Source organism: Pistacia vera, unplaced genomic scaffold (genome assembly GCF_008641045.1).
Source record: "Pistacia vera cultivar Batoury unplaced genomic scaffold, PisVer_v2 Contig173, whole genome shotgun sequence".
NCBI lineage: Eukaryota > Viridiplantae > Streptophyta > Magnoliopsida > Sapindales > Anacardiaceae > Pistacia > Pistacia vera.
This window is the reverse complement of record NW_022195823.1, coordinates 534,747-558,208: the sequence shown is the minus strand read 5'-3', so window position 1 is coordinate 558,208 and position 23,462 is coordinate 534,747. Positions and strand designations below refer to the sequence as shown.

At 35.2% G+C, this 23,462-nt stretch overlaps 2 protein-coding genes, 1 long non-coding RNA gene and 1 pseudogene across 3 annotated transcripts; 2 read left to right on the top strand and 2 right to left on the bottom strand.

Annotated features, from left to right (window-relative positions):
- The first annotated feature begins 1,459 nt into the window (after positions 1 to 1,459).
- LOC116125924 lies at positions 1,460 to 2,986 on the top strand. The gene is made up of 3 exons (XR_004127395.1): positions 1,460 to 1,744; positions 2,389 to 2,475; positions 2,562 to 2,986. It is a non-coding gene; the product is annotated as an uncharacterized LOC116125924 (long non-coding RNA).
- A 1,575-nt stretch (positions 2,987 to 4,561) lies between these two features.
- LOC116125910 (NAD(P)H-quinone oxidoreductase subunit T, chloroplastic) lies at positions 4,562 to 6,676 on the bottom strand. The gene is made up of 2 exons (XM_031411625.1): positions 6,286 to 6,676; positions 4,562 to 5,016 (listed from the first exon to the last, which is right to left on the bottom strand). Exons 1-2 carry the CDS (start codon positions 6,621 to 6,623, stop codon positions 4,593 to 4,595), a joined length of 762 nt encoding a protein of 253 aa, XP_031267485.1. The 5' UTR covers positions 6,624 to 6,676; the 3' UTR covers positions 4,562 to 4,592.
- Positions 6,677 to 7,759: 1,083 nt separating this feature from the next.
- LOC116125921 (E3 ubiquitin-protein ligase RNF170-like) lies at positions 7,760 to 13,863 on the bottom strand. The gene is made up of 5 exons (XM_031411636.1): positions 13,415 to 13,863; positions 13,139 to 13,338; positions 11,673 to 11,774; positions 8,171 to 8,222; positions 7,760 to 8,094 (listed from the first exon to the last, which is right to left on the bottom strand). The coding sequence occupies exons 1-5, from the start codon at positions 13,503 to 13,505 to the stop codon at positions 7,982 to 7,984; spliced, it is 558 nt and encodes a 185-aa protein (XP_031267496.1). The 5' UTR covers positions 13,506 to 13,863; the 3' UTR covers positions 7,760 to 7,981.
- A 1,635-nt stretch (positions 13,864 to 15,498) lies between these two features.
- The window catches only part of LOC116125911, a 21,000-nt pseudogene continuing 13,036 nt past the window's right edge, over positions 15,499 to 23,462 (top strand).

Below are 23,462 nucleotides of genomic sequence, written 5' to 3'. Positions count from 1 at the left end.
TTCAAATTAATTCACAGATAATTCGAGCAGTTAAGTTTGTGAATTCAATATTACTCTTAGAATATATGCAATAGGGTGTATATATATATTTAAGGGTTAATTGCATTCGCCTTTGAGAAATAGCAAACTTTTTACCAGTGTTCTGAAAATCAGACCAGGCGTTGATTCGGTCAAAGATTCGATTTTCGGGTTAATCGGTCTGACCGGTGACATCATCAAAAGAAAAAAAAAATTTAATTTATTAAATATGTAAAAATCATCTATGTTTTCTTGAACAAGGGGACAAATCTTTTAGTCTTTTTCTTCTCTCCTTTTCTCCACCGCTTATTCTTTTCTCTCTCATTAATTATCTTTTTTGGTTGCATATCCCCAATATTAATAAATTTCAAATCTCTAAGTGTACTCTTTTATAAATAAATGATTAAAAGAGGCTTTTCTTCTTCTCTCTTTTTCTCCATCACTTCTCTCTTGGGGAGGGGTGCAGGTCAGGTTGGGGTTGGGGGATGGGGGCTTCATGCCCCCGAGGGAGGGAATAAACCACATCCCTATGGGGATGGAGTCACTCTCGTCCCCAACCCGATGAATGGGGTTTTGCGAGGAATTATCCTTGCAGGGATTTTTGCCCTATATGGATCAATAATTATCCTAAAAATGATTAATATAATCAAATAGAATTAATTTTTATGTCATTTTGTTTCCTAATTAGTATTTTTTTTTTTTCTTTTGCTATAATTAGAATTTTACCCACTATAACTAAGACTCATTTTTATATGCAGATTTTTCTATGAATTGAATATTAATCAAGTATCTTGGTGTGATTTTGTCCTTCACGATTAATACATTGATTAATTATTCAATTTTAACATAATTTAGGTAAATTGATTAATTATTTAATTGTATAGAGGTTTGGGCTTAGTTAGCCCTATTAATTAATTAATTTTTCATAAAATTAGTATAATTATATTCAATTTAAATATAATTTACTAGGTAAATTGATTAATTATTCAATTGTATGGAGGTTTAGGCTTAGTTAGCCTTGTTAATTAATTAATTTTTCATAAAATTAATACAACTATATTTAATCTTAACATAATTTACTAGGTAAATTGATTAATTATTCAATTATATGGAGGCNAGGTTCCTGGTGAAAATTTTTGTTCATAATTATTGGCCGTACTAGAATATTATAGCATGTTATCTACTTCTCCAGGCCAAGGTTCCTTGTGACTTTCCCAGGGCTCAGGTTAGGAAGAAATTCTGAACATGTTGGCGGGATCAGATTGTCTCTGCTCATTATGCTGAGCTATTTTGTGCATCAGCATCCTTTGTTCTAGGATATGTGCATACGCTAATAGGAAGTTACAGTGCCCATTCTCTTGATTTAAATTTGACCTAGTGCTGCAGGTGGATTTGTTATTTATTGATTTGGGAAGAGAAGCATCCCAAGTCTTTGAGATCATGGTTATGAATCATGTTTAATAGCTTTTGCAATGAAATTCTTCTGTCTACTTGTTTTCTTGTTCTAAAAAGTCCACAACTGGTACTAGTGTTAGATAACAAGTTTCTGTGCTTTGCCATTTTATTATCCTAAGACTGATTATTAGTGAAACTGGAAGACCAGTGCCTTCCATAAGAACAATACTTAATTTGTCCAAATTATGACAGTGAATTTTGCTTTCTGCAGGATGATAAATCTTCTACTTGTTTTCTGCTGCACTGTCAGAAGTTTATCGAGTTAGTACGGGTATAATTTTCTTCCTTAATGTGTTTCTTAGGGACTTAATGTTGCAGAAAACCAACCAAATGGTTTTATATTAGAATTTTTTTGTTTTATTAGCAAGGGATAGTTTCATATTTTGGCTTCATCTCAATGCCTTCCCTGGTGCCTCGAATTCTCATTTCATCTGATTTAATATAGAAAAAAGTTTTTGATATTTTTTTAAAATGTGTCTATCATATTTGAAAACTTGTTACGCTTATGGTTATCCAGATTTATATTACTCTCACGATCACATCTTTGGTCATTTTTAGGTTATAAAGTGATTTTAAGGATGTCTTTTTTCTTAACTCAGAAAGGATTGGGCTGCTGGAGTCTCTTAATTTTGGAACTCCCAGGTCTTTTATTTTGTGGATTGCTATTCCACCTCTTTATGAATCAATTCTACTTTAATAAACATTTTTGTGGCTTACAAAAAAAAGTTGAATGCTATCATAGGCCCTTCTTTTAGTTAGCTAAGAAACCTATATCTTTGGTAATATTACATAGTTATTATAGCTTTTGGCCTTTAGTGATGAAGAGCTATTGGGAGAAATGGGCGCAGGTCAAAGTCTTATCAAACTTAATAAAAATTGATATTATGTAATTAGATTTTTTATATTACATACAAGGTTGGAGCACTAGAGGAGGCTGTGAAGTATGGAAGGACTGAATTAGCAAAATTTTTTGGGTTGACTGGATTTGCTGATTTGGTTCAGGTATGAGAGAAGTCTTTTGACAGTAAGTAGAATGTTGTTTGCTTATGTGAAAGCTAATTTTTTTATTAAAAAAAAAAAATGTGTAGGACTGTGTTGCTTTACTGGCGTATGAAAAGCCACAGGAGTCATCGGTGGGTTACCTTCTTGAAGATTCACAACGTGAGGTTGTGGCTGATACAGTTAACGCCATGATCTTGTCAACTAATCCTAACATGAAAGATTTGCAAGGTTGCTTGCATTCATATCTGGAGAGGTTACTCAGGCAGCTTACTGCTTGCTGCTTAGAGAGAAGAACAATGAATGGGGATCAAGGAGAAGCTTTCAAACTACACCGGGTTTTGAACAGTGGTAATAAGGCTAAGTGCTAGTTGATGCATGCTTCATATTCTCTTGTTCATATAGCAACTTGATTTTCTCTCCACACTTCCCATGGTGTTGTTAGCTGATAATCAATACATGGGATGATAGGGGCTTGTCATTTAATGGAAAATTTCAATCAATACAATACTTTACTTGATTGATGCAAATTGAGTTATATTTAGACCCTATTATTTGTTTATTAATGCCCAACTGAAAAAGATCCCACCCTCGTATTAAAATTTATATTCACAAGGCCCTTGAGCCTAATACTCGTTGATGGGATTCATTTAACAACTCCATATTTTATATACGGATTCAAATTAATTTACTGATAATTCAAGCAGTTAAATTTGTGAACTCAATATTACTCTTAAACTATGTTCCAGTTAGGGCATATGACTTTCATGAAATTCGGTTTAATATATATGTTTTGGGTTAATTGCATTCGCCTTGAGAATAGCCAACTTTTTATGCCCTCTGAAAATTGCTATGGCGCCTAACGTTTAGGGACAGTATAGAATAAACCTTATATTTTAAAATTACGACATTTTTGTTTGAAAAAAAAACTAAATCCCTAGTATACTAAAATTTTCTACGAGACTATGACATTTTGTTAGTTCTACTATAAATTATTATTTTACATACTAAAGACTATTTTATTATGGAGTCTTTTGTTAATTTTTAAACCTTTATTATGGGGGTGTTTTAGCTAAATTTCAAAATGTAAGGGGTTGAAAACGCTAAATATTAATAATAAATAATAATATTAAAAATTTAAAATAGAGAGGCAACTCAGTAATCTATCTATATAATATACTCACTAGTTTATTTCCCTCAACCAAACATATCAATATAATATGCTCATCAATTTATTTCAATCTAATCAAACACATTTAATATAACATTCTTAGTAATCTTCAATGTAATCTATTTTTCCCTTAATATGAGATTTTTAGTAATACAACATTCCCTGAACTAAAAGCACCCTTAGTTGTATCTTCTTGAAATAGAAGAAGAAAAACATGATTGACTTCTCTTGACTTATGGCCGGATGGCAAGACCATAGGTTAACCAGAGGTCTTGTGTTCGAATCCTATCAAATGACCATCTACTACATTTGTGATTTATTTAGCCAATTAAGCTTGTAGGGTATTCAATAGATCCGAAGGATTAGTAGAGATGTTTAACTGGCCCAAACACTCAGTCACCAAAACAAAAACAAAAAAAGCATGATTGACTTGATAGCCAGTTCGTTTCATGTTATGTATAGGAGGAAGTTTGATTGTTTGATAGGGATTAGTTTTAGTTGTCTTGACACTTGGAAGTTTGTGGAATTGAAATGCAACCCAAATTCCATGCTCTTGAAAGACTCGACTTAATTATTGACCAATTGTAAGCATGAAACAGGAAGCTCTTTGATTTTTTTATACTTTCTTTTTGAATATGTTTCCGTTGATGATATGCTGCTTGTTCCTGGTTTTGGGTAACCACATTTTGTTTCTTTGTTAAGGAGAATCAAACATTTTTGGTAGTGAGAATCTTGTGTGTTATAAAACCAGGGGGATAGTAGCTAAGCTCTTACTATCAAAACCAATTATTAACAGAATATTTGGTTATAAACTGAGAGAAATATTTATATTTTATTTACAACAATGGGTACATAGTGAGGAGGATACTTGCAATTTAAAAAATTTCAAAGGATGTTTATTGCTTTTTAGATTGGCCATAGTAAAATGATAATGTTAATTACTAATGAATCAATAATAAGGTTCTTTGAAGAATAGCACATAAACAATACAACAAATGGCAAAGATAATTATAACTATATCAATGGTGAGGGCTGACATTGCTTGATCACTTAGCTCCAAATTTCTTCCACCAAGGCGATCTACCAGGTCTGGAACAGATTCATAGTTTTTTAAATCTTGTTCATAAGGATCCTCCAACTTCATTTTCAATTTCTCAGCTTGGCGACTGGCAGCCTCTTGAGCAAGTGTCCAATCATAAAATCTACGGCTCTCTTCATTGCACAATACGTCATAGACTTCTCTTAGCTTCAAAAACCTCTCCGAAGCTACTTTTAAGGGAAGTGAAGTTGTGTCTGGATGGTATTCTTTTGATAACCTTCGGTAAGCTGCTTTAATCTCTTCCAAATCAGCTTTTGCGGATACTCCTAAGAACCTGAATTAACAACACTACTGATATTATGTTTTAATAAGTGCTTTAATTTTGGAACATGCATTAATTGAAAATAAAAGGTAATGTTGGAATGAATAGGGGTAGGGATATCTATGAAAACACCCCCTCACCATTGTCCAACTTATAATGAAAACACCCCTACTCCACAAACAACCATTACCTTCACCTCCACTTCATTCCACACTTGAAACACCTAACTAAGCTTCGAAGAACACCATTACATCAACACCTTCATTTCACTGCCAAGAAAACCACCACTATTCCAAAACCAAACAACCCAATTTACCACCAAATCAACAAACCACTAAGAAAATACGAGAGAAAAATAGAATCAAAAGCAAATTGATAAAAAGGAATGCCCAAGCCATTATAAGGTGGGCATTGGGCAATGGTGATGAGGGTGTCATGCGATAGAGAATGGTGGTGGGTGAGGCTGTTTTTTTTTTACTTTCTTATTATTATTATCATTGAGATTAGATTAACTTTTGAATTTTTTGAATAATTTGATTGATTTTTGGAATGTCTAAATTCTTGCAAATGTGATATCTCACATGGCTGGGAAAGAAAATGTGAATGTTAGTTATATAGTATTGTCTATCAAACATTAGCAAAATATCGTTAAAGTTGTTAGAGGAGGGTTAAAACAATCATAGCACATACCTGAGGGGGTTTTTAAAGCTTTGGCAAATCTCGAAGGGTTTAAAAATAATCCCTTCCTTCTTTTACAAGTAAGATATTTAAGACCAAGGGTAAAATTGGTATATAACCTCTACGGTTGTGTGAATTGTTAATCCTATTAAAGTGTGACAAATGGCAGGGGGTTTTTACATCATTATTGTTAGCTAAGGGGGTTTTCAGATTTGACCAAACTCATGGGATTTAAATAATTATCCCTTTTACCGTTGGTTGACAAGAATAAGGGGAGGTTGTTGCTATTTCTCATACTTGTGGGGAGTGTCATACTACTTGAAACCTCAGGGGAGATCATAAATAGTTACCCGATTTACTATCTTAAAATTCACCAAATTTTAAATTTTTTACCGAAAATTCAATACAAATTTAATGGTATCAGAGTCGTTGAGGTAACAAAAAGAACCATCTCTAAATTCTTTCTCGCATCTATTAAATTGTAAAATATGCATAATTAGGAATTTAAGTCAAGCTTCTAAATTAAAAATCCCATTCCATACTCTAAACTCTAAAGCTGTGGCAAGAATAATAGATGTTTGACAAATAATTAAATACACTCACTGGTAATGAGAATCAGAAGAGTTGTTCAGAAGATCAGCAAATTTGTCACCCAAGAGGTTCTTCTGCTCATCTTCTGCATTGAAGTTTTGCTGTGTTTGTTGAGTACCGCCAATCCAACCTTCATCTGGGTTGTCCCAGTGGATTCTTGTATCAACTCCTGGAGGCTCTTTTGGGCGTTTGCCCTCTCCTCCTTTTGAAGCAAAAACTTGTAATATACCATGTTTTGTTCTTGATCTTCTTAAACTTCTCTGCTGCTCTTCTCTTCTCTGGAGTTTTTCATAATTTTGTCTTTTGAGAAAGAGAGAATATGGAGCTTGAGGAGTAAATGTGGAAGCCATTACTGACAAAAAAGAATGGCCGGCTATTTCAAGTTGGAAACGCTTCAACTTTTATGGCCTTGTGTTTTTGTGGTTCAGAATTATTCATTAAATCTTTATCTAAATTTAAAATCTTTATTGAATACTCTAGCTCAGTTGACTTTATGGCAAGAAAATTTTTTTTTAGGAAACTTAGAAGATTTTATAAACAAAGTTAAGTGAAGTTACAATAATTGGTTATAATATTTTAATTTGTTTAACTTTTTATTTTAGGTCTTTTTTTTTTTTTTTTTTGGTTTTAATAAATGAATCTTTATATCCATACAAGATAAATGTATGTAACCATTGTTAACTTAATTTAAGTGGTAAAACACAACATAAAATATAGTAAACATATAATTTGATTAAATTTTTTAATCTAACACTTTAGTAGATCTATAGTGTGACTGTTTGAAATCTTACTAGAATAAAGTCTATAAATATCGTTCATATTTTAACCTAATGATATTGATATTGTGTCTCAACCCAACACGAACTCACCTCAACATATAGTTTGCAAATAGTGTGGATTGGAGTAAAAATGTAGGGTAATAAGTTACCCATTAACCACTAATTTTGTGGTCAGGTGACAAGACTTTTAATTATCTAAATAGATTATCCAAAGTTTCAATGCCTGTGAGATTATTAGTAGTACCCTTTTTTAAAAATGTTAATAAATTTCAAAATCCATTTCACCATCCAGTAGCAACAACCGCCTTTTTTATTGGTACCACAATGGCCATGCCTTTGGGTATTGAAACAACATTACCTATTGATAAATCCCTAACTTTAGGTTTAAATTGATTCAAGTATCAAATTGTAAAATATGATGACTTGTGCATTTGGGGAGTAGTCGCTTCAAAGTCAAAGTTACCCATTATAATAGGTCAACCCAATTCTTTATGAGTTGGATAATCACCCAACCCACACGAATTGGACTGAATGAGAACCCAATCCAATGGGGTCTTCTTTTTTTGGGTTATTCCCACTTCTCTGTATTTAAAGTCTTTGAACTTAGAAGCAGTGAAATATTCCACATCAACCAACACAATCTGAATTTTAAAGATTATTGCATATATATAGGGAGGTTTATAGTTCCACAATATGGTAACTTCAACTAAGAAAAGCGAGGCAGATAGCTGAATATTGTGCCAAAAAAGTGTTGCCTATGCAATTCTAAGCATAATTTCCATTGGTGTACTATCTCACAATCGCAATCCTACAGTCAAATGGAGCAAATGTAAAGGATATATATTTGCCTATCGGAACTATTTGTTTGTATCATTTCTAAATTTATCATAAAAGAACAAGTAAACTTAATATCATGCTTCCAGGAGAGTTCACGATCCTGCATGACGATAATACAGAACCGACCGATACAGGGCAGCAACATGGAGAAAGCCGATTAGCAATATAAGGAGATCATCCAACAAGCCAACTATCCCTAAAATTCCTGTGGATAAAAACCAATAATTAATTATCTTACTATGATGATACACTATAATAAAAATGTAAGAAAGCAGAGATACCTTCAGGAATGATGTCGATGGGACTCAGTACATAGATAGCACTAAGTATCATCTGTTTGTAAGAAAAAGAATTAGAATCCATCTAAATAAAATGAATATGAGAAGGAACCCTTTCTCTAAATCTCACAAATAAAAAATTGTAAAACTAAATCTGATAATAAAGATAGTAGTAAATCACACATCATTCATGCAAGTGATTAATACAATCTCACAAAACTCAATTAAAAGACATATACAAACTACATAATGGGTTTATTAGCTCAAAAGGGAACACCCTATTGATAGTTTTTACATCACCTTCATCTGGTACGTCTTTTGCTTACTGGCAAATTTAAGGAATAATTTCAAATTAACCAACAAAATACAAGGTAACACAATGGCAAAGAAACTTTTATGCGTTCTGAAAATATGTGGAACCATCATAACTAGAGATTTTAGGCAAAAACCAAATTATTATGGTACACTCAGAAAAAATGTGAAAAAAAATATCTATGATCATGTAAATATATTAAATATTACTGTTTACTCAAGTATTGCCTCAATGGAAGATGAGATAAGTCAAACAGATTCTACAATCGACCCAATAGCAATTATGTCAAACTTATCTCCACATTCCTATTAGAGAATAGTACTTAGAAGCCAAGACAAAATTTATTTTAAGGAATGAACAGGATAAAGCCTATAGACAGCCATTCAATAACTTACCACAAATTCTGTCAAATGTAGAGATCGTAGAGATCTCAGTTATGTAAATCATGCATGACAGCAATGTACAAAACAAATACAGATAGACGGCGATTTTAACTGTAACTGTCAAATAAATATTTTATCCCAATTTAACATCAAAGCATCATTAACCTCAAGAGAGGTGGAACTTGATGAATGTTAATGTATGCTCAGGCTATCAAAATATGATGAATGCATGATAAATCATGTAGGATTGCTGATCATGTAGCGTTTGAAGCGGTGCATATAGTATTTATAACATGAATATTTCTTATTGCAGAATGTCACAAATGCCAAGTTTTATCCCAACCTTCTTATCACAAGTGATACGTCTTTTCTATGTGGTATAATCACATCATGGTCAACAGAGTTCCTCTTTTAAAACCTTAAGCTTTGTGTTTATGCCAAAATCAGGTACTCAATAAAAAGTAATGAATGCAGCTAGGCATAAAGGAGAAATTTTGTGTACATTGATGGTCGAGGAGTATTTCAGTTTCAAAGAGATTTGTATGGAGAATATGCAAGTTCACAGGAAATTGTGAAGCTTGTCAAGAATCACACCATGATTGCAGCAGTGACTTCTTATAACAAAGATGACTATTAATTGAAATATTCTCAATTACTCCTTTAAAGAACAAGTTGTTCAGCTAATTGACCTTGTGTTCTCAACTGCTTCCTAATAGAACAAGTCACTAGAAAGCTCAAGGATGAGCTTGTTGGCTGCACTTTAAAAGAGTGAAATGCTGCTATAGTTGAGGGAAGATATTAACAATGGGCCTAGAAGGATGCTCAGGGCCAATCACCAAATAGAGGTTTATATACCTCTTCACCAATACCTTTTAATGCCTTAGTAGCATGTTAGCGTGGGTTTTGTTTCAAGCTGGTCAACAAGATATGACTTAATATAGGTAGTTCATGCATTTATAGACCGACAGAGTTCATTACATGTCCTCATAGTAGAGTGTATTTTGATCAATTAATTTAAACTTCAATGAGGTGATTAGAGTACATAAAACTCCAATATCCACATGCTGATCATGATGTGAAGTTTATGATTCATTTTGAAAGAACTTGGTAGAGAAAGCTTGGCACTATGTTAAAGTATGCAACAAGATAGACTAAGGTTATTAATTGTACCCTACGAAATCTATTAAGGTACTTTATGAATTACTATATTACAAAATAGGGTCAATTTTCAGCACAAGTTGATTTGCTTATAATAGTACTAACAACCATACTACAATTCGTTCTCCTTTGTGGCTGGTCACAGATGCTCTCTAGACCGTGTGTTAGACCTAGTAACTTACAAAATGACATCAGGTTACTATTGAAAATGAAGACATGTTGTCAAATATTGCAAGAAGATCTAAACAATGTCTTTCTTTTCTACAAGACAAGATCCATAATTCTTGATGTAATTTAACAATTAGTCAATCATTAATAAATTTAATTTAAGCAGGGTTAGCACCAAAATATCAAAGTAAAGAAGAAAGTTTTAGCAAAATGCCATTGTGATAAGACAAATGGTGTAAACGTAAATTAATAATATAAAAGGAATAAAGCTACCATACCTTTTACGTTCACATAATTTTATTTATTTATTATTCTAATTTTTGAAACAATAAATAAATTATATATAGCACATTGTGGCACAACCCTAGTACAAAATATGCATAATGTAATTGCAGAAAATGAAGGAAAAAATGGGGAAATTTTATTTAAAAAAATCATGAAGGTTGAGAATCCTTTAGAATGATAAGCAAATACAAAACAACAATTTAACAAATCTTTCTCCATTTCTTTGATGTTAATACAATAATCTAAACGTCTGACATGTTAGAAAACTTAAAACAGTAGATAAGAGATGTTATCATTCTATTTATGAAAGTAATTTTCGTATATAAATTACTATAAATTGTTTAGGTAAGATAATATTTATTATTAATTATTTGAATGTGGTTCGCAAATTAAGAGGATCCATTCATATATATTTCGTAGTGGGTTGTACCAGTTGCAAGTGCCATTTGTTGTGACTTTTAGAAACTAAGATCTAGCAGTTTCTTACTTGCATAACGTGATAGAGGGAGCAGAAGAATAATTAGAGAGATAATCAAGAATTAGGGAGATACGAGAGAATTTAGATAGGTCAGGAGGAGATATTAGGAGAAGAGGTACCAAGAAACTCAAGAAATATCAATAATTAACTTATTCATCAACTCACTCTAATATTTCCCACACACACAAGACTTATTTATAAGTTTGGCAAACCAAATCCTCATGAAAATAAGAATTCTTATAATTCTAATCCTAGAAAAGCAATGAATGAAATTATAATCCTAATCCTAATCCTAATTAAACAATAAAATAAAAGACTAAATCAACTCATAATTGAAATAAAACTCTAAAACTACTAATCCTAAAAATTATATATTCCTCCTACATCACAATGTCAACCCTAGTCCTCAGATTACCATTTTTACTTCCTTATTCTAATAAAAGTACTATTTTTTCTACTCTCAGTCCTTTTAACATTTTACTTAATGGATTAAACCAAATCTATATGATAAGTGTCTAACTTACTTTCGATTGTATGAATTTCTCATAGATGCTGAATAATTCTGTAATACAAAAACATCTAAACCTTTTTAGCAAAAACAAAATTACTGATACTAATTGCACAAAACCTATACAAGCATGCATGGATTTTCAGAGTAAATTATTAACTGAGATACAAAATACTACCAAAATTACTTGCATGGTTTCTCAGTGACTTAACTGTAATATAAACACGGGCTCTGATGACAAGAGGAAGTGATCTCTGAGGATCCACCAGTTCCCGTAACAATCTCCGCAGAAGAAAAGGAAGGTCTTGCATTCTCTGAGAACAGGAGAAAGCATCTCAAAGTTATAATAGTTAAAATGCTACTTAAAATGTGGAAGTCGTCATAAATGAATGAAAAAGAACTTTTGCAAATAGTATTCCAATGCCAATCAACCCCTTCATTACAAGAATTAAGAACAATTCAGGAACATTTAAAAGGAGTTTGTAGAAATGAACTACGAATTAACAAAAACCACATAAGTTAGCATAAAACATTCCAGCTTCTTAAAAAGCAATAATTACACCTGATTAGACTAGATGGAAGAAAGAGCAAGGAATTAATAGAGAAATATCAATGGTGGCAAGTAGATCCAAATAACTGACTAGTATCTTTTAGAGGTTGTCATGCTCTACGTAAGTCAAAATTTGAAATGCAACTATTTTATAGCCGAACAATAGTACCATAGATTATTTAAGTAGCAAATGCAAGATGAACATAAATTTCAGTAAAACTCACAAATCTCTTCTTTAAAAACCAGTACTTGTACATCAAATTACAATTCAGCAGCACAGTTCAGATATAGGTTTGGAACTTATAAATGAAGTTGAATCTCCCTGATCTTCAGATGGTTTGTGCTGAAAAATCATAGGCATCACCTCCAGATACTTTTTTGGGCAGTTGAAAAGAATCCAATTTCAGAGAACCAGAAAATAAAGTTATGCAGACAAATGAAGAGCTGCAAATTATCATAGGAAACGGGACAACTAACTGAAAAACTAAACAGTCATTTGGCAAGATCTGAGTAGGAACTTAATAATTGAGATGGAATGGCTAATGCAGAATGGTTTTTCTTGAAAGCAATCATGTGGTAGTTGGAACTTGAGAGAAAGGGGTTTCTTTTCAGAACCCCATTGATGGGTTAGTTGTCCAGCTTCTTCAAACTAACCATAAGTCTTTATGCTAGCTTAAACTGCGTTTATAAAGCTATGGAGAATGCAGAAACTGTTCAAACTCCGTCAAGTGTATGCCATGCCTCCTACACGTGTGATGCGTCCATTCACGAGTACAATGCTCAAGGCCAGCGGCCCTGCTATAGTTTTGTTTCTACAGTTTACACTTTCTTACATTACCATTTAAGTCGGAACAATAAATCCAATTCTCCGCTCTTTTTATCATATCAAGTCGTTCTACTGAAATTTAGCCTATAAATTTTTATCAATAAATAAACACTAACATTAAAAAAAAAAAAAAAAAAAAAAAGGGTGTGTGGCAATCAAACTGCCCCAATAGATATGAGAAATGTGCCATTTATAAGCCTAAATATCAATATCTACCAAAAATTCCCAACTTGAAAGAGGAGAATGAAAGACTAAAGTATCTGAAATGGGAATACTTGGTATGAAAAATAATAGTTTAGTACCTGGATAAGACCATTGGTGCGGCCCCCAAAAAGGCGATTGTAAGTTTCAAGCTGTTGCAGAGTGTTAGCAACAGAAGGGTTATGACGATCACTTACTGAAGCCTGAGTAGGAACCAACAAAGTAATCTGACGACGACATAAAGGGCATTTACATGGTTGAAATGTGGATCCATGTCGCCAAACAAGCAGTATGCAGTTACCTAATCAAATAATTATTAATTATAATACAAATGGTATAGAAGAAGATAAAGAAAGAGAGAGAGAGAGGGAAGGCACCGCAAAACCAGTGAGAGCAGTTGGCTTGACAAGGAACGTTGAAGTTTCCATGGCAAACCGAGCAAAAATCATTCTCTGCAGGTCCATCCATTCTTCTTCTTCTTCTTCACTCTTTCTTTCTATCACTGCCAATCAGATCTACCTTTCTTTCTTTTAGTTAAATCACACCGTTTCTCACAAAATTTCTTAACTAAAGGCATTACGGCAGGGATCTCTATAATAGTTTCCACAGTTTTGTGGGTCTAATGAATTTCCAGAGTACAGGGTTTGGGTGGATAAACCCAATCGTATTAAATTGGCCGAACAAATGCACCCACCCATAGTTTGCTACAAATACCCAAAAAGTTTGAAAACGTCAATTACCTACCTTCCGTCCAAATCTGTTAGTAAAGTTCGTTTAAAGAAGGATAATATGATAATTTTATATCCGACAAAAAAAAATATAACTTTCTGCATTGGTCACGTGTCCATTTTCTCTCTTTAATATTAATTTTATAAAAATCTTCCTTTCAATTTTAATTATTTTATTTTTATAATTAATTTTAATTAAAATTTCGTCTTCATCTTTTTCATCTCTCACCAAAACCAGTGTCACCAGAACCAGGACAACAACCAGCAAAAACGACCAAAGCCTCAAAAAAACCTCACTCAAATCACTAAAAGATTCAATGCAAAAAATCCCCGAGAACCATTCTCAAACACTGAAAAGAACCAAAACTAGTAAAGGCATAGAAGGGTTGGGGCAAAACCTCAAACAAGTGGTATTCCAAAACTTGGAAAATCAATCATCAATGCCAAAACCGATCAGAAATCCCCAAAAATCAAACAAAAACACAGAAAAAACACTCCCAATTAATCTCCAACCATCAATTTCCCATTAGAAACTCCGAAAAACACCAATCAATCCCAATTCAACAAATAACAAAAACCTAAGGAATTCAATCAACGGTGAGATGTGAGCAAATGGCGACGAGAAAAATGGGGGTTTTGGAGATGGCACACCGAAAAGACGATTGGGGGGGAGAGGAAAGGTTTTCAATGACCGGGCTTCCGGAAAATGGGTGGGGAAGTGGAACAGCTTTGCAAAAGACCCCCCTTTTTTTTGCCCTTTTATGAGAGAGATGAAGAAGATGAAGACGGGAAGAGAGAGGAGAGAGACTTTCGATCTAGCCAGCTTTTAGTCCATTTTCCGATGTCGGGTTCTTTGCTTGGTGATTGGATGAAAAAGAGGGAGAAGAAAAGAAAGATAAGGGAGAGAAAAAGAGAAAGAGAAGGGGAGAAGAAGAAGAAAGACAAGAGATTTTGAAGGATTTTTTTAATTTTTTATTAATGTAATTTTTTTGAACTTTTTTAATGCACAAACCCTAAGACATAAAAAGTCAAAATTACCCTAAAAAATGATAAAATATCGATAAAACCATTTTAGTTAACAGATTTACTAACGGATTTAGACAGAAAGTTGGTATTTATCATTTTAAAACTTTTTGGGTATCAATTTGTCTTTACAGAAAACTCTGGGTAGGTGTATGTTGTTCCCCTATTAAATTAATGAGAAGTGCTAGTCTTACAAAGATAAATACAAAGGAGGCATACAAAGATAATCTCCACCCTTGATCTTCATGATTTCTCTCTCTCTCTCTTTCTCTTTTTCCGTTTTTTCTTTGTTTTTTTCTTCACTTTATAGACTTCTTTGTATAAGTCTTTGTAAGAATAGACTTATTCTAAATTAATCTATACACACATTTCAATCATATTAATTAAATTAGCTAAGATTTGGGGTTTTACGGTAAACCCCCTTATTTGTATAGAGTTTTTAAAACCTCTAGTATTTTGATACTACCCTAATCGTTATTTCGTTAGTTTCTTGTTAAATTTAACTGATATTGAGGTAATATGGATATTTTTAAATTATAGAAAAGGTAATTTCGACTTTAATAGCTTTAAGAAATATTAAATTCTATCCAATCTAATTTTTTCCAATTCATTCCTATAATGCGAAGAAAAAAAGTAAATAAATAAACAAATAAAATCCACCGGCTACACTAAACCCACCCTAAACTCTCGAGAAGAAAGAAAGCATTGATCAAAGTCCAACCCCACGTTCTCCTGGTGTTTGGGCTAGACCAACTATCCAGTAGTTGTGGCCCAAGTGACCTCGTACTTAGCAAGATAGGATATCAACCGCCAAATTGTGTGAGCAAGAAATGAGTTTCTCATGTTCCTTCTTTCTCAATGCTACCTTAAAACTTGCTACTCCTCACCTCTGTCCCTTTTCTGCCAAGTCTATCTCCAAAAAACGACTCCGTTTCTCCTCCAATGCAACCTCCCTAGAGCTCCCGCTTCTTCCTTTCAACACCAACGAGGTGAACTCTTCTCTTTCTTCACGTATCTTCAATATTATTGAGCCTGATCAATTTTATTAATTACTATTGCATTTGCGACTATTTCTGATATTATCAAAACTAAATTTAGATAACTTCACTTTATTATGTTTGGTTTGTACATATAAAAGTTTATTTATTTATTTTTTCATTTTAAATTACTCTTAATGTTTAGTAAATAAATTTTACCTGTTTTAGGGGGGGGGAAAAAGTGCTTTATCAAAGCGCTTTTTTCTAGCACGATTGATTTCTACCTTTTCTTTTACTTGAAATTATTATTGTATAAAAGTATAAACTTGTTGTAATGTGAAACTGAATTCTTTATTTATTTATTTATGTTTATGGTTTCAGGTTCTTGTTCCATCGGAGAGTAAAATATTGCATCTATATGAGGCCAGATATCTAGCTTTGTTAGAGGAGGTACTGGATTTTTATATCATGTTTGATGTTTAGAATTAAGTACATTTTTTTAATTAAAAATTATGATAAAACTATGTACATATTTGATGATTAAATAATTTCGGAATATAATTTCTGTTGGCTTCACTCACGAATGTTTCTTGAAACTGAGCGAGGATATAAGATGCTATTTGCTTGATATATTACTGCTGTTTGGTCTCCCCTCACCCATTTGGTCCATCTTTTATGATTTGGATGGCCAAAGTGCATTTTTCAACTTCTTGCATGGATGTTTGCTCATGGCAGGGTTAACGCCTCTGAATATCTATGAGACATGCATGCATTTGCTTGTGGCATCGTAGGTGCAGCATCCTTGTGGTGTTAAAAACTCTCTTTTAAAGCAAAATGTAGATTATAATTTTTAACCACATTGATGTGGTATGTATAAGAGGCAGGGGAGGATGAATCAGTAATCATATTTTTCTTCATTGTTTTTAAGTTTTCACTTGTGCTTTTCAAGTTGCTAGGGCGATTTAGATCGTTTCATTCTCTAGTCATTAAGAAGCATTGAGGATTTGGTCAAGGAAGAAGTTTTGTGCTGTGCAAGTGTATGGTTATAGCTTTTTTTGGGTAATTTGGTTGATAGGAATCAAAAACCTATTTGAGGATACGGAAGTAGATAAGCAGTATTTCTGAGATAAAGTTTGATTTGGCACCACTTTGGGCTTCCAGTTCAAAGGAAATTAAGGAATTACTTTCTATTTCAATTATTTGGCTTGAAATGTTGTTTGCTTTGGGTAGTTGGATGTTCTCTTATTGTTTTACATATGTTTTATTACAAGTTATGGTCGACAGTTTGCTTATATTACTCTTTATCTTTTATTTTTATTTTAGCACTAGATTGTATTTTCTGCATTTCTATATTCATAAAGTCCGTATTTCTTTCCTGCCTTACTCCTTTACCTTTGTAAGGCTTGGTAGGGGTTGGACTTCTTTGTATTTTTGCACATTAAATACATTTTTATTCTCACTGGAAATTTTTTCTTAGTGTAATTTAATTATTCTCATAAAAACTTCTAATTACTGTTGAAACAGTAGTAACTAACAATAACTTTTTTTTTCCTCTCCATTTTATTGGCTGCAGTCTTTATTGAGGAAAAAGCTTTTTGTGCATGTTGTGCTGGATCCTATTGCTATTAGTGAGTCAGCAGCTGAAGCATCATTTGCTGCTCGATATGGTTGTTTGGTTCTAATAGAAAATGTAATTTTCCTAATTTGTGATAACTTTTAGACATTAAAAGATAGAGTGGTTTATAAAAAAACTTAGTTTCTGTACTTGCAGTTAGAACGCTTAGATGTTGGAGCTTTAGTCACTATAAGGGGAGTTGGTCGTGTCAAGATCATCAGTTTTGTTCAGGTGAATAAAATTTTGATTTGAGATTATAATTGCCCTTCTTTTGTTAACTTATTGCCATGCATTGTTAGACTCATTTCTGTTTTTTATTTATGTCTATCTAGAAATTTTTGCTTCATCTGTTGGCTGGCCAACTTACATTGGTTATTAATTAGTTACATAATCTTCCATTATCATGTTCTCGAATTTTCAACAGATGGCCTTTTTTTGTTTGGAATAGCATAACATCAAACTAATTGAATTTATTCTAGTCCAATTTAAGTCAGCCCGACAATATTAATAAAACCTTGAAGATGGAATAAGACTGTGTTGAAGGACCAAGTTTCAAGTTTTGATTACAAATTATTGGAAGAGTGTCTTCATGCTTCAAGCCTTGCATCCTCTTTGGCCATTTGCTGCAGGTCCAACCAAAAAGAAACAGACATCCATCTTGGTGTACATCCACTCTTAGACCTTCTAATGCTCATGGAGAGAGAGAGAGAGAGAGAGAGAGAGCCATCTTAATCTACAATCACTCTTGGACTCTCTTATGCTTAAGGAAATGAACACATTCATTATGACACGAGGTGAGTAAGTGAAGTTGATGACGACACAACCGCAATGCTAAAAAAAAATGCTATTTGATAACACTCAGCACAACCTTTAAGTAACTGGAAAATTATACTGATATATTGAAATGAAAATGATGGCCAAACAAGGTGGATACAAGGAATAACAATGACAGAAAAATGAAAGGGGTGACTAGCACTTCGAGGGGCTAGTGGCCTCCATGATGCCATTAACCAGCTATTCCCCCCCACACCCCACCCCCTCGTGCGTATATGCAACTGAAATCACACTCTCAACACTCCCTCTTCCTACGTGGAGATTCCATATTAACTAACTCTAATATGAATTTCCCTAACTGCCCATTCTAACTAAATTTCCCTAGTTGCCCTTTCCCTTCTTCTTCTTGTATAGCTCAGTTATAGGAGGCCTATCAAGTACCAAACCAACCCCCCCCCCCCCCCCCCCCCCCCCCAAAAAAAAAAACTTTTCTTTCGAGAGCCACCTTGTCATCAAGGCGAAAAAATCTGGGAACTATAGATTAATCACGTCATAAGCCTCCCAAGTGGCGTGGCTTCAAAGGGTGGGAGGTCCTGCCATTTAATCAGAACTTCCAAGGAGCCATCCAGCAACTGGCGAGTGGAGAGGACAGCTTCAGGGCGCACTTGAAGTTCCAAGTCTTCAGTCAGAAAAGAGGGAAGCTATTGGACAAGTACTGAAGAATGAAGACTCCGTTTAAGTTGGGAAACTTGAAACACCGCATGGATACGAGAAGTAGGGGGAAGGTCCAACCAATAAGCCACTTGTCCAACTCTGTCTAACACCTTAAAGGGGCCAGAGCGAGGGCTTAGCTTCTCATTGAGCTTCCTAGCTAAGGACCGAAACTGATACGGCTAAAGCTTCAAGTATACTAAATCCTCAGGTTGAAAAGAGACATCTCTGTAGTGTGAATCCGCAAATTGCTTCATCTGATCTTGAGCTACAGCCAAATTGTGTTTGAGCTCTTCCAATATGGCATTTCTGTCCCTAATATGTCAGTTGACATCTTCCACCGAGGAGGGACAATCAATGAGCTTTAAAAGAATGGGAGGATCCTTACCATATAGAGCCTTGAAGGGGGCCATTTTGTGGTACGTAGTGTTGTACCAAAACTCAACCCACGCTAACCATTTGGGTCACTGTTGGGGTTGGGAGCTGCAAAATAGCGGAGGTAGGCCTCTAAGCATCGGTTAACAACCTCCGTTTGCCCATCTGTGTGGGGATGATAGGCGGAGCTAAATTTAAGGGATGTTCCAGTTGATTTAAACAATTCTTGCTAGAATTGGCTCATGAATACCCTGTCGCGATTAGAGACAATAGATTGTAGGAAGCCATGAAGTTTGACCATCTCACTCATTAACACATTAGCGACATCTTTGGCGGTGTAAGGATGAGCTAACAAGAGGAAGTAAGAGTATTTCGTGAGTCGATTGACCACCACAAAAATAGTATCATAACCTTTGGCCCTAGGTAACCCACCTATGAAGTCCATTGAAAGATCATCAAACACTTGGGTTGGGATAGGAAGGGGTTGTAACAACCCTGCAGGTCCGAGGGAAGAGTGCTTGTTGACTTGGCAAGTGGCACATGCTTGAACAAATTTCTACACATCTTGTCTAATACCCTCCCAAAACACAACATTAGCTATTCTTTTATTAGTCCTAAAGAAGCTAGAGTGGCCACCACTAGGACTACAATGAAATTCCTCTAGTAACTTAGCAGTGAATGTTGAGTTTTTAGGGAGTACCAATCTATTCTTAAACAATAAACAAACTTTACGGAGTCGGTAGTGAGGACGATTATTGGGGTTGAAAAAGAGGTCTTGAAAAATGACTTGTAGCTTCGGATCAGCTTGCGCTTCAGCGGCTAACCCATCATAATCAGTGAACTGAACCTTGGTAATGGTAGTGAGTTCCCTTGTGTCCTCTCTACGGGATAAAGCATCATCCACTTTGTTAGAATTGCCCGAATAGTAGTGAATCTCAAATGAGTACCCCATGAGCTTTGAAATCCACTTGCGTTGTTCCGGCGTTTTAACCCTTTGATCCGTAAGAAATTGCAAGCTTCGCTGGTCCGTCTTGATGATAAATTTGCAGCCAATGAGACAATGACTCCATTTACGGACAGGAAAGACGATAGCCATAAGTTCCTGTTCATAGACTGACTTAAGCCGAGATTGAAGTGAGAAAGCCTTGCTGATGAAAGCAATAGGCCTAGCATTCTGAACTAAAACAACACCGATTCCAGCCCTTGAAGCGTTTGTCTGAATTTCAAATGGAAGCTCAAAATTGGGTATTGTCAAGACGGGAACAGTAGTCATGGCAGTCTTAAGATTGTCAAATGCCCATTGAGCTTCATTACTCTAACTAAAGGAATCCTTTTTCAATAATTGGATAAGTGGTTGAGCGATAGAACCATAGCCTTTAACAAATCGCTGATAATACCTCGTAAGCCCTAAAAGCCCTCTCAAACTTTTCACATTGTGCGGTACAGGCCAAGATATCATCGATTCGATTTTCTGCGGATCAACCTCTACCCCCTTGGCTGAGATTAAGTGACCCAAATATTCTAACTTATATTGAGCAAATAGGCATTTCTTTTTAGTGACCACCAATGCATTATCCTGTAGAATCTTGAAAGCTTGCTGCAAATGGTGAATGTGGGTAGTCATGTCGGGGCTGTAGATGAGAATTTCGTCAAAAAAAACTAAGATGAACTTTCGTCAAAAAAAACTAAGATGAACTTTCGTAATAATGGTCGAAAAATCGTGTTCATAAGGGCTTGGAAGGTGGATGGTGCATTTGTCAACCCAAAAGGCATCACCAAGAACTCATAATGGCCTTCATGGGTGCGAAAGGCTGTTTTTCGAATGTCCTTCTCTTTAACTCGAATTTGATGATACCCGGACTTTAAATCCAACTTGGAAAAGACTGTAGCCCCTGCTAGCTCATCCAGCAACTCTTCAATGGATGGAATAGGGAACTTGCAGAGTATGGTAATGCTATTTAAGGTCCTAAAGTCAACACAGAATCGTCAACTCTCATCCTTTTTCTTAACTAACAACACGGGGCTGGCGTAAGGGCTTGTGCTGGGTTGGATAATTCCCGCATCCATCATCTCCCCAACTAATCTCTCAATCTCATTCTTTTGGAGGTAAGGGTATTTGTATGGTCTAATGTTGGGTGGTTTGGCTCCAGGTTGAAGGGTGATGGCATGGTCTAGTTGTTTGCGGTGAGGGAGCCTAGTAGTTTGGTCAAAAACTTGGGCAAAATCATTCAACACCTCAGCCACCATAGGTTCCAATTTTCCTTCTTCCTGACTGTCTTTGACCTCTATTAAACTGCATTATACCAAGTATCCACCCCCTTCCATTTGTAGCATCCTGAGTAAAGTTTTCAAAGAAACTACTGTCTTAACAAGTGAAGGATCACCCTTGAGTATCACCCGTTTCCCTCCCTTATCAAACGCCATAGTTAACTTGCCCCGATTGGAACAAACATCTCCTAAGGTGCTTAACCAAGCAATCCCTAGGACCACATCGGCCTTACCCAATTGAAATGGAAAAAAGTCTTTTTGAACTTCCATCCCTTGCATTTCTAACTTCACATCCTGACAAATTCTTTCACCCTTGATTCTGAACCCATTACCCACCATGACCCCGAAAGACTTAGCCCCATCAATCGGAATTTCTAGTTTTTGCACCAAGGCATGTGAGATAAAATTGTGTGAGGCTTCGCTATCCACTAACACAACCACCTCCACACACCCAATTTGCCCCTGAAGCTTCATGGGTCAATCCGATGTAATGCCAACAATTGAGTTCATGGATAGAGATAGAGGATTACCTTCCGCGTTAGTTTTTGCCTCTGGCTCGCTCACGGGTTCTCCTCTATCAGTCTCATCGTCGTCGAGCAGCAATAAAATTTGGAGAGATCAACTCTTACATCGATGATTGGGACCAAATTTCTCATCACACCTAAAACAAAGTCCTCTTTCCCATTTATATTGCAAATCGGTCTCTATTAACTGCCAGAATCCATCATTTCGAGGTGGAGTTGTTGTTCCTTCCATCGGCCTTTCTCTCTTGTCCCACACATGATTACTCTTGTCTTGATTCAGTGGGTTTGCTTGCCGGGTTCCACCAATTTGGGCGACCCAGATCTAGAGAAGAAGAGACCCGATTGTAACTCTCGGGTTTGCCTGCTTGGGCTTTGGAAAACCTGGGCTTAGTTTTGTCCAAGACCCAATTCTTTTCTTCTATTCAGTGGGCCTGGTCAATGAGTTCAAATAAACTTTTGGATTTACTCAGCCTTAGTTCAACCCGTGACTCCTCTCTAAGGCCATTTGCAAAGATGCCCATTAGGAGATCTTCTCCTAACTCACGCAGAGGAGTTGAGAGCTCTTCAAAATGTTCGCGATATTCAGTCATGGTCCCAGTTTGCCTCAACGCCATTAGTGCTTCATAAGCAGACCCCTTGTACGATGGTCGAAATCGTTCAACTAGCACCAACTTCAAAGAGCTCCAAGAAGTTATTGGTGACCGGGATTCGACCCATTGATACCAGTTCAAGGGTCGACCCTCCATACACACCGCCACAGCTTCTACTTTCTCTTCTTCCTCATAACGATTGACCGTAAAGTACCGATCAGCTCTAAAGGTCCATCCAAAAGGGTCATCTTCGTTAAATATCGGCAGCTCCAGTTTGCGAATCCTCTTGTCCTCTTTTCCATTATCACCATTGTGATCTCGTTCAAGTTCTTTGTCTCGGCCAGAATTCTGATTCTCCGAAGACAAGGATGATTTCTCCTTTTCCCGGTATCGTTTCTCATCCCTTTCTACCCTTATACACATAAATTCGCGCATCTCCGTTAAATACTCTTTAACGCTACCCAAGTTAGTCTTCATCGTGTCCATGTCTTCCTTCACTGTTGTCATTTCCTTTTCAACGTTATCCATTCTGTTCTCCATCTTGGATTTTACTTTTCCCCAACCTAGCTCTGATACCAATTTGATGAGAACACAACTGCAATGCTCAATAAAAATGCTATTTGATAACACTCAGCACAACTTTTAAGTAACTGGAAAATTATACTGATATATTGAAATGAAAATGATGGCCAAACAAGCTGGATACAGGGAATAACAATGACAGAAAAATAAAAGGGGTGACTAGCACTTCGAGGCGCTAGTGGCCTCCAACAATAATTCTAGATTTCACAATGGCATTAACTAGCTATTCCTTCCCCAAAACAACCAACCCCCCCCCCC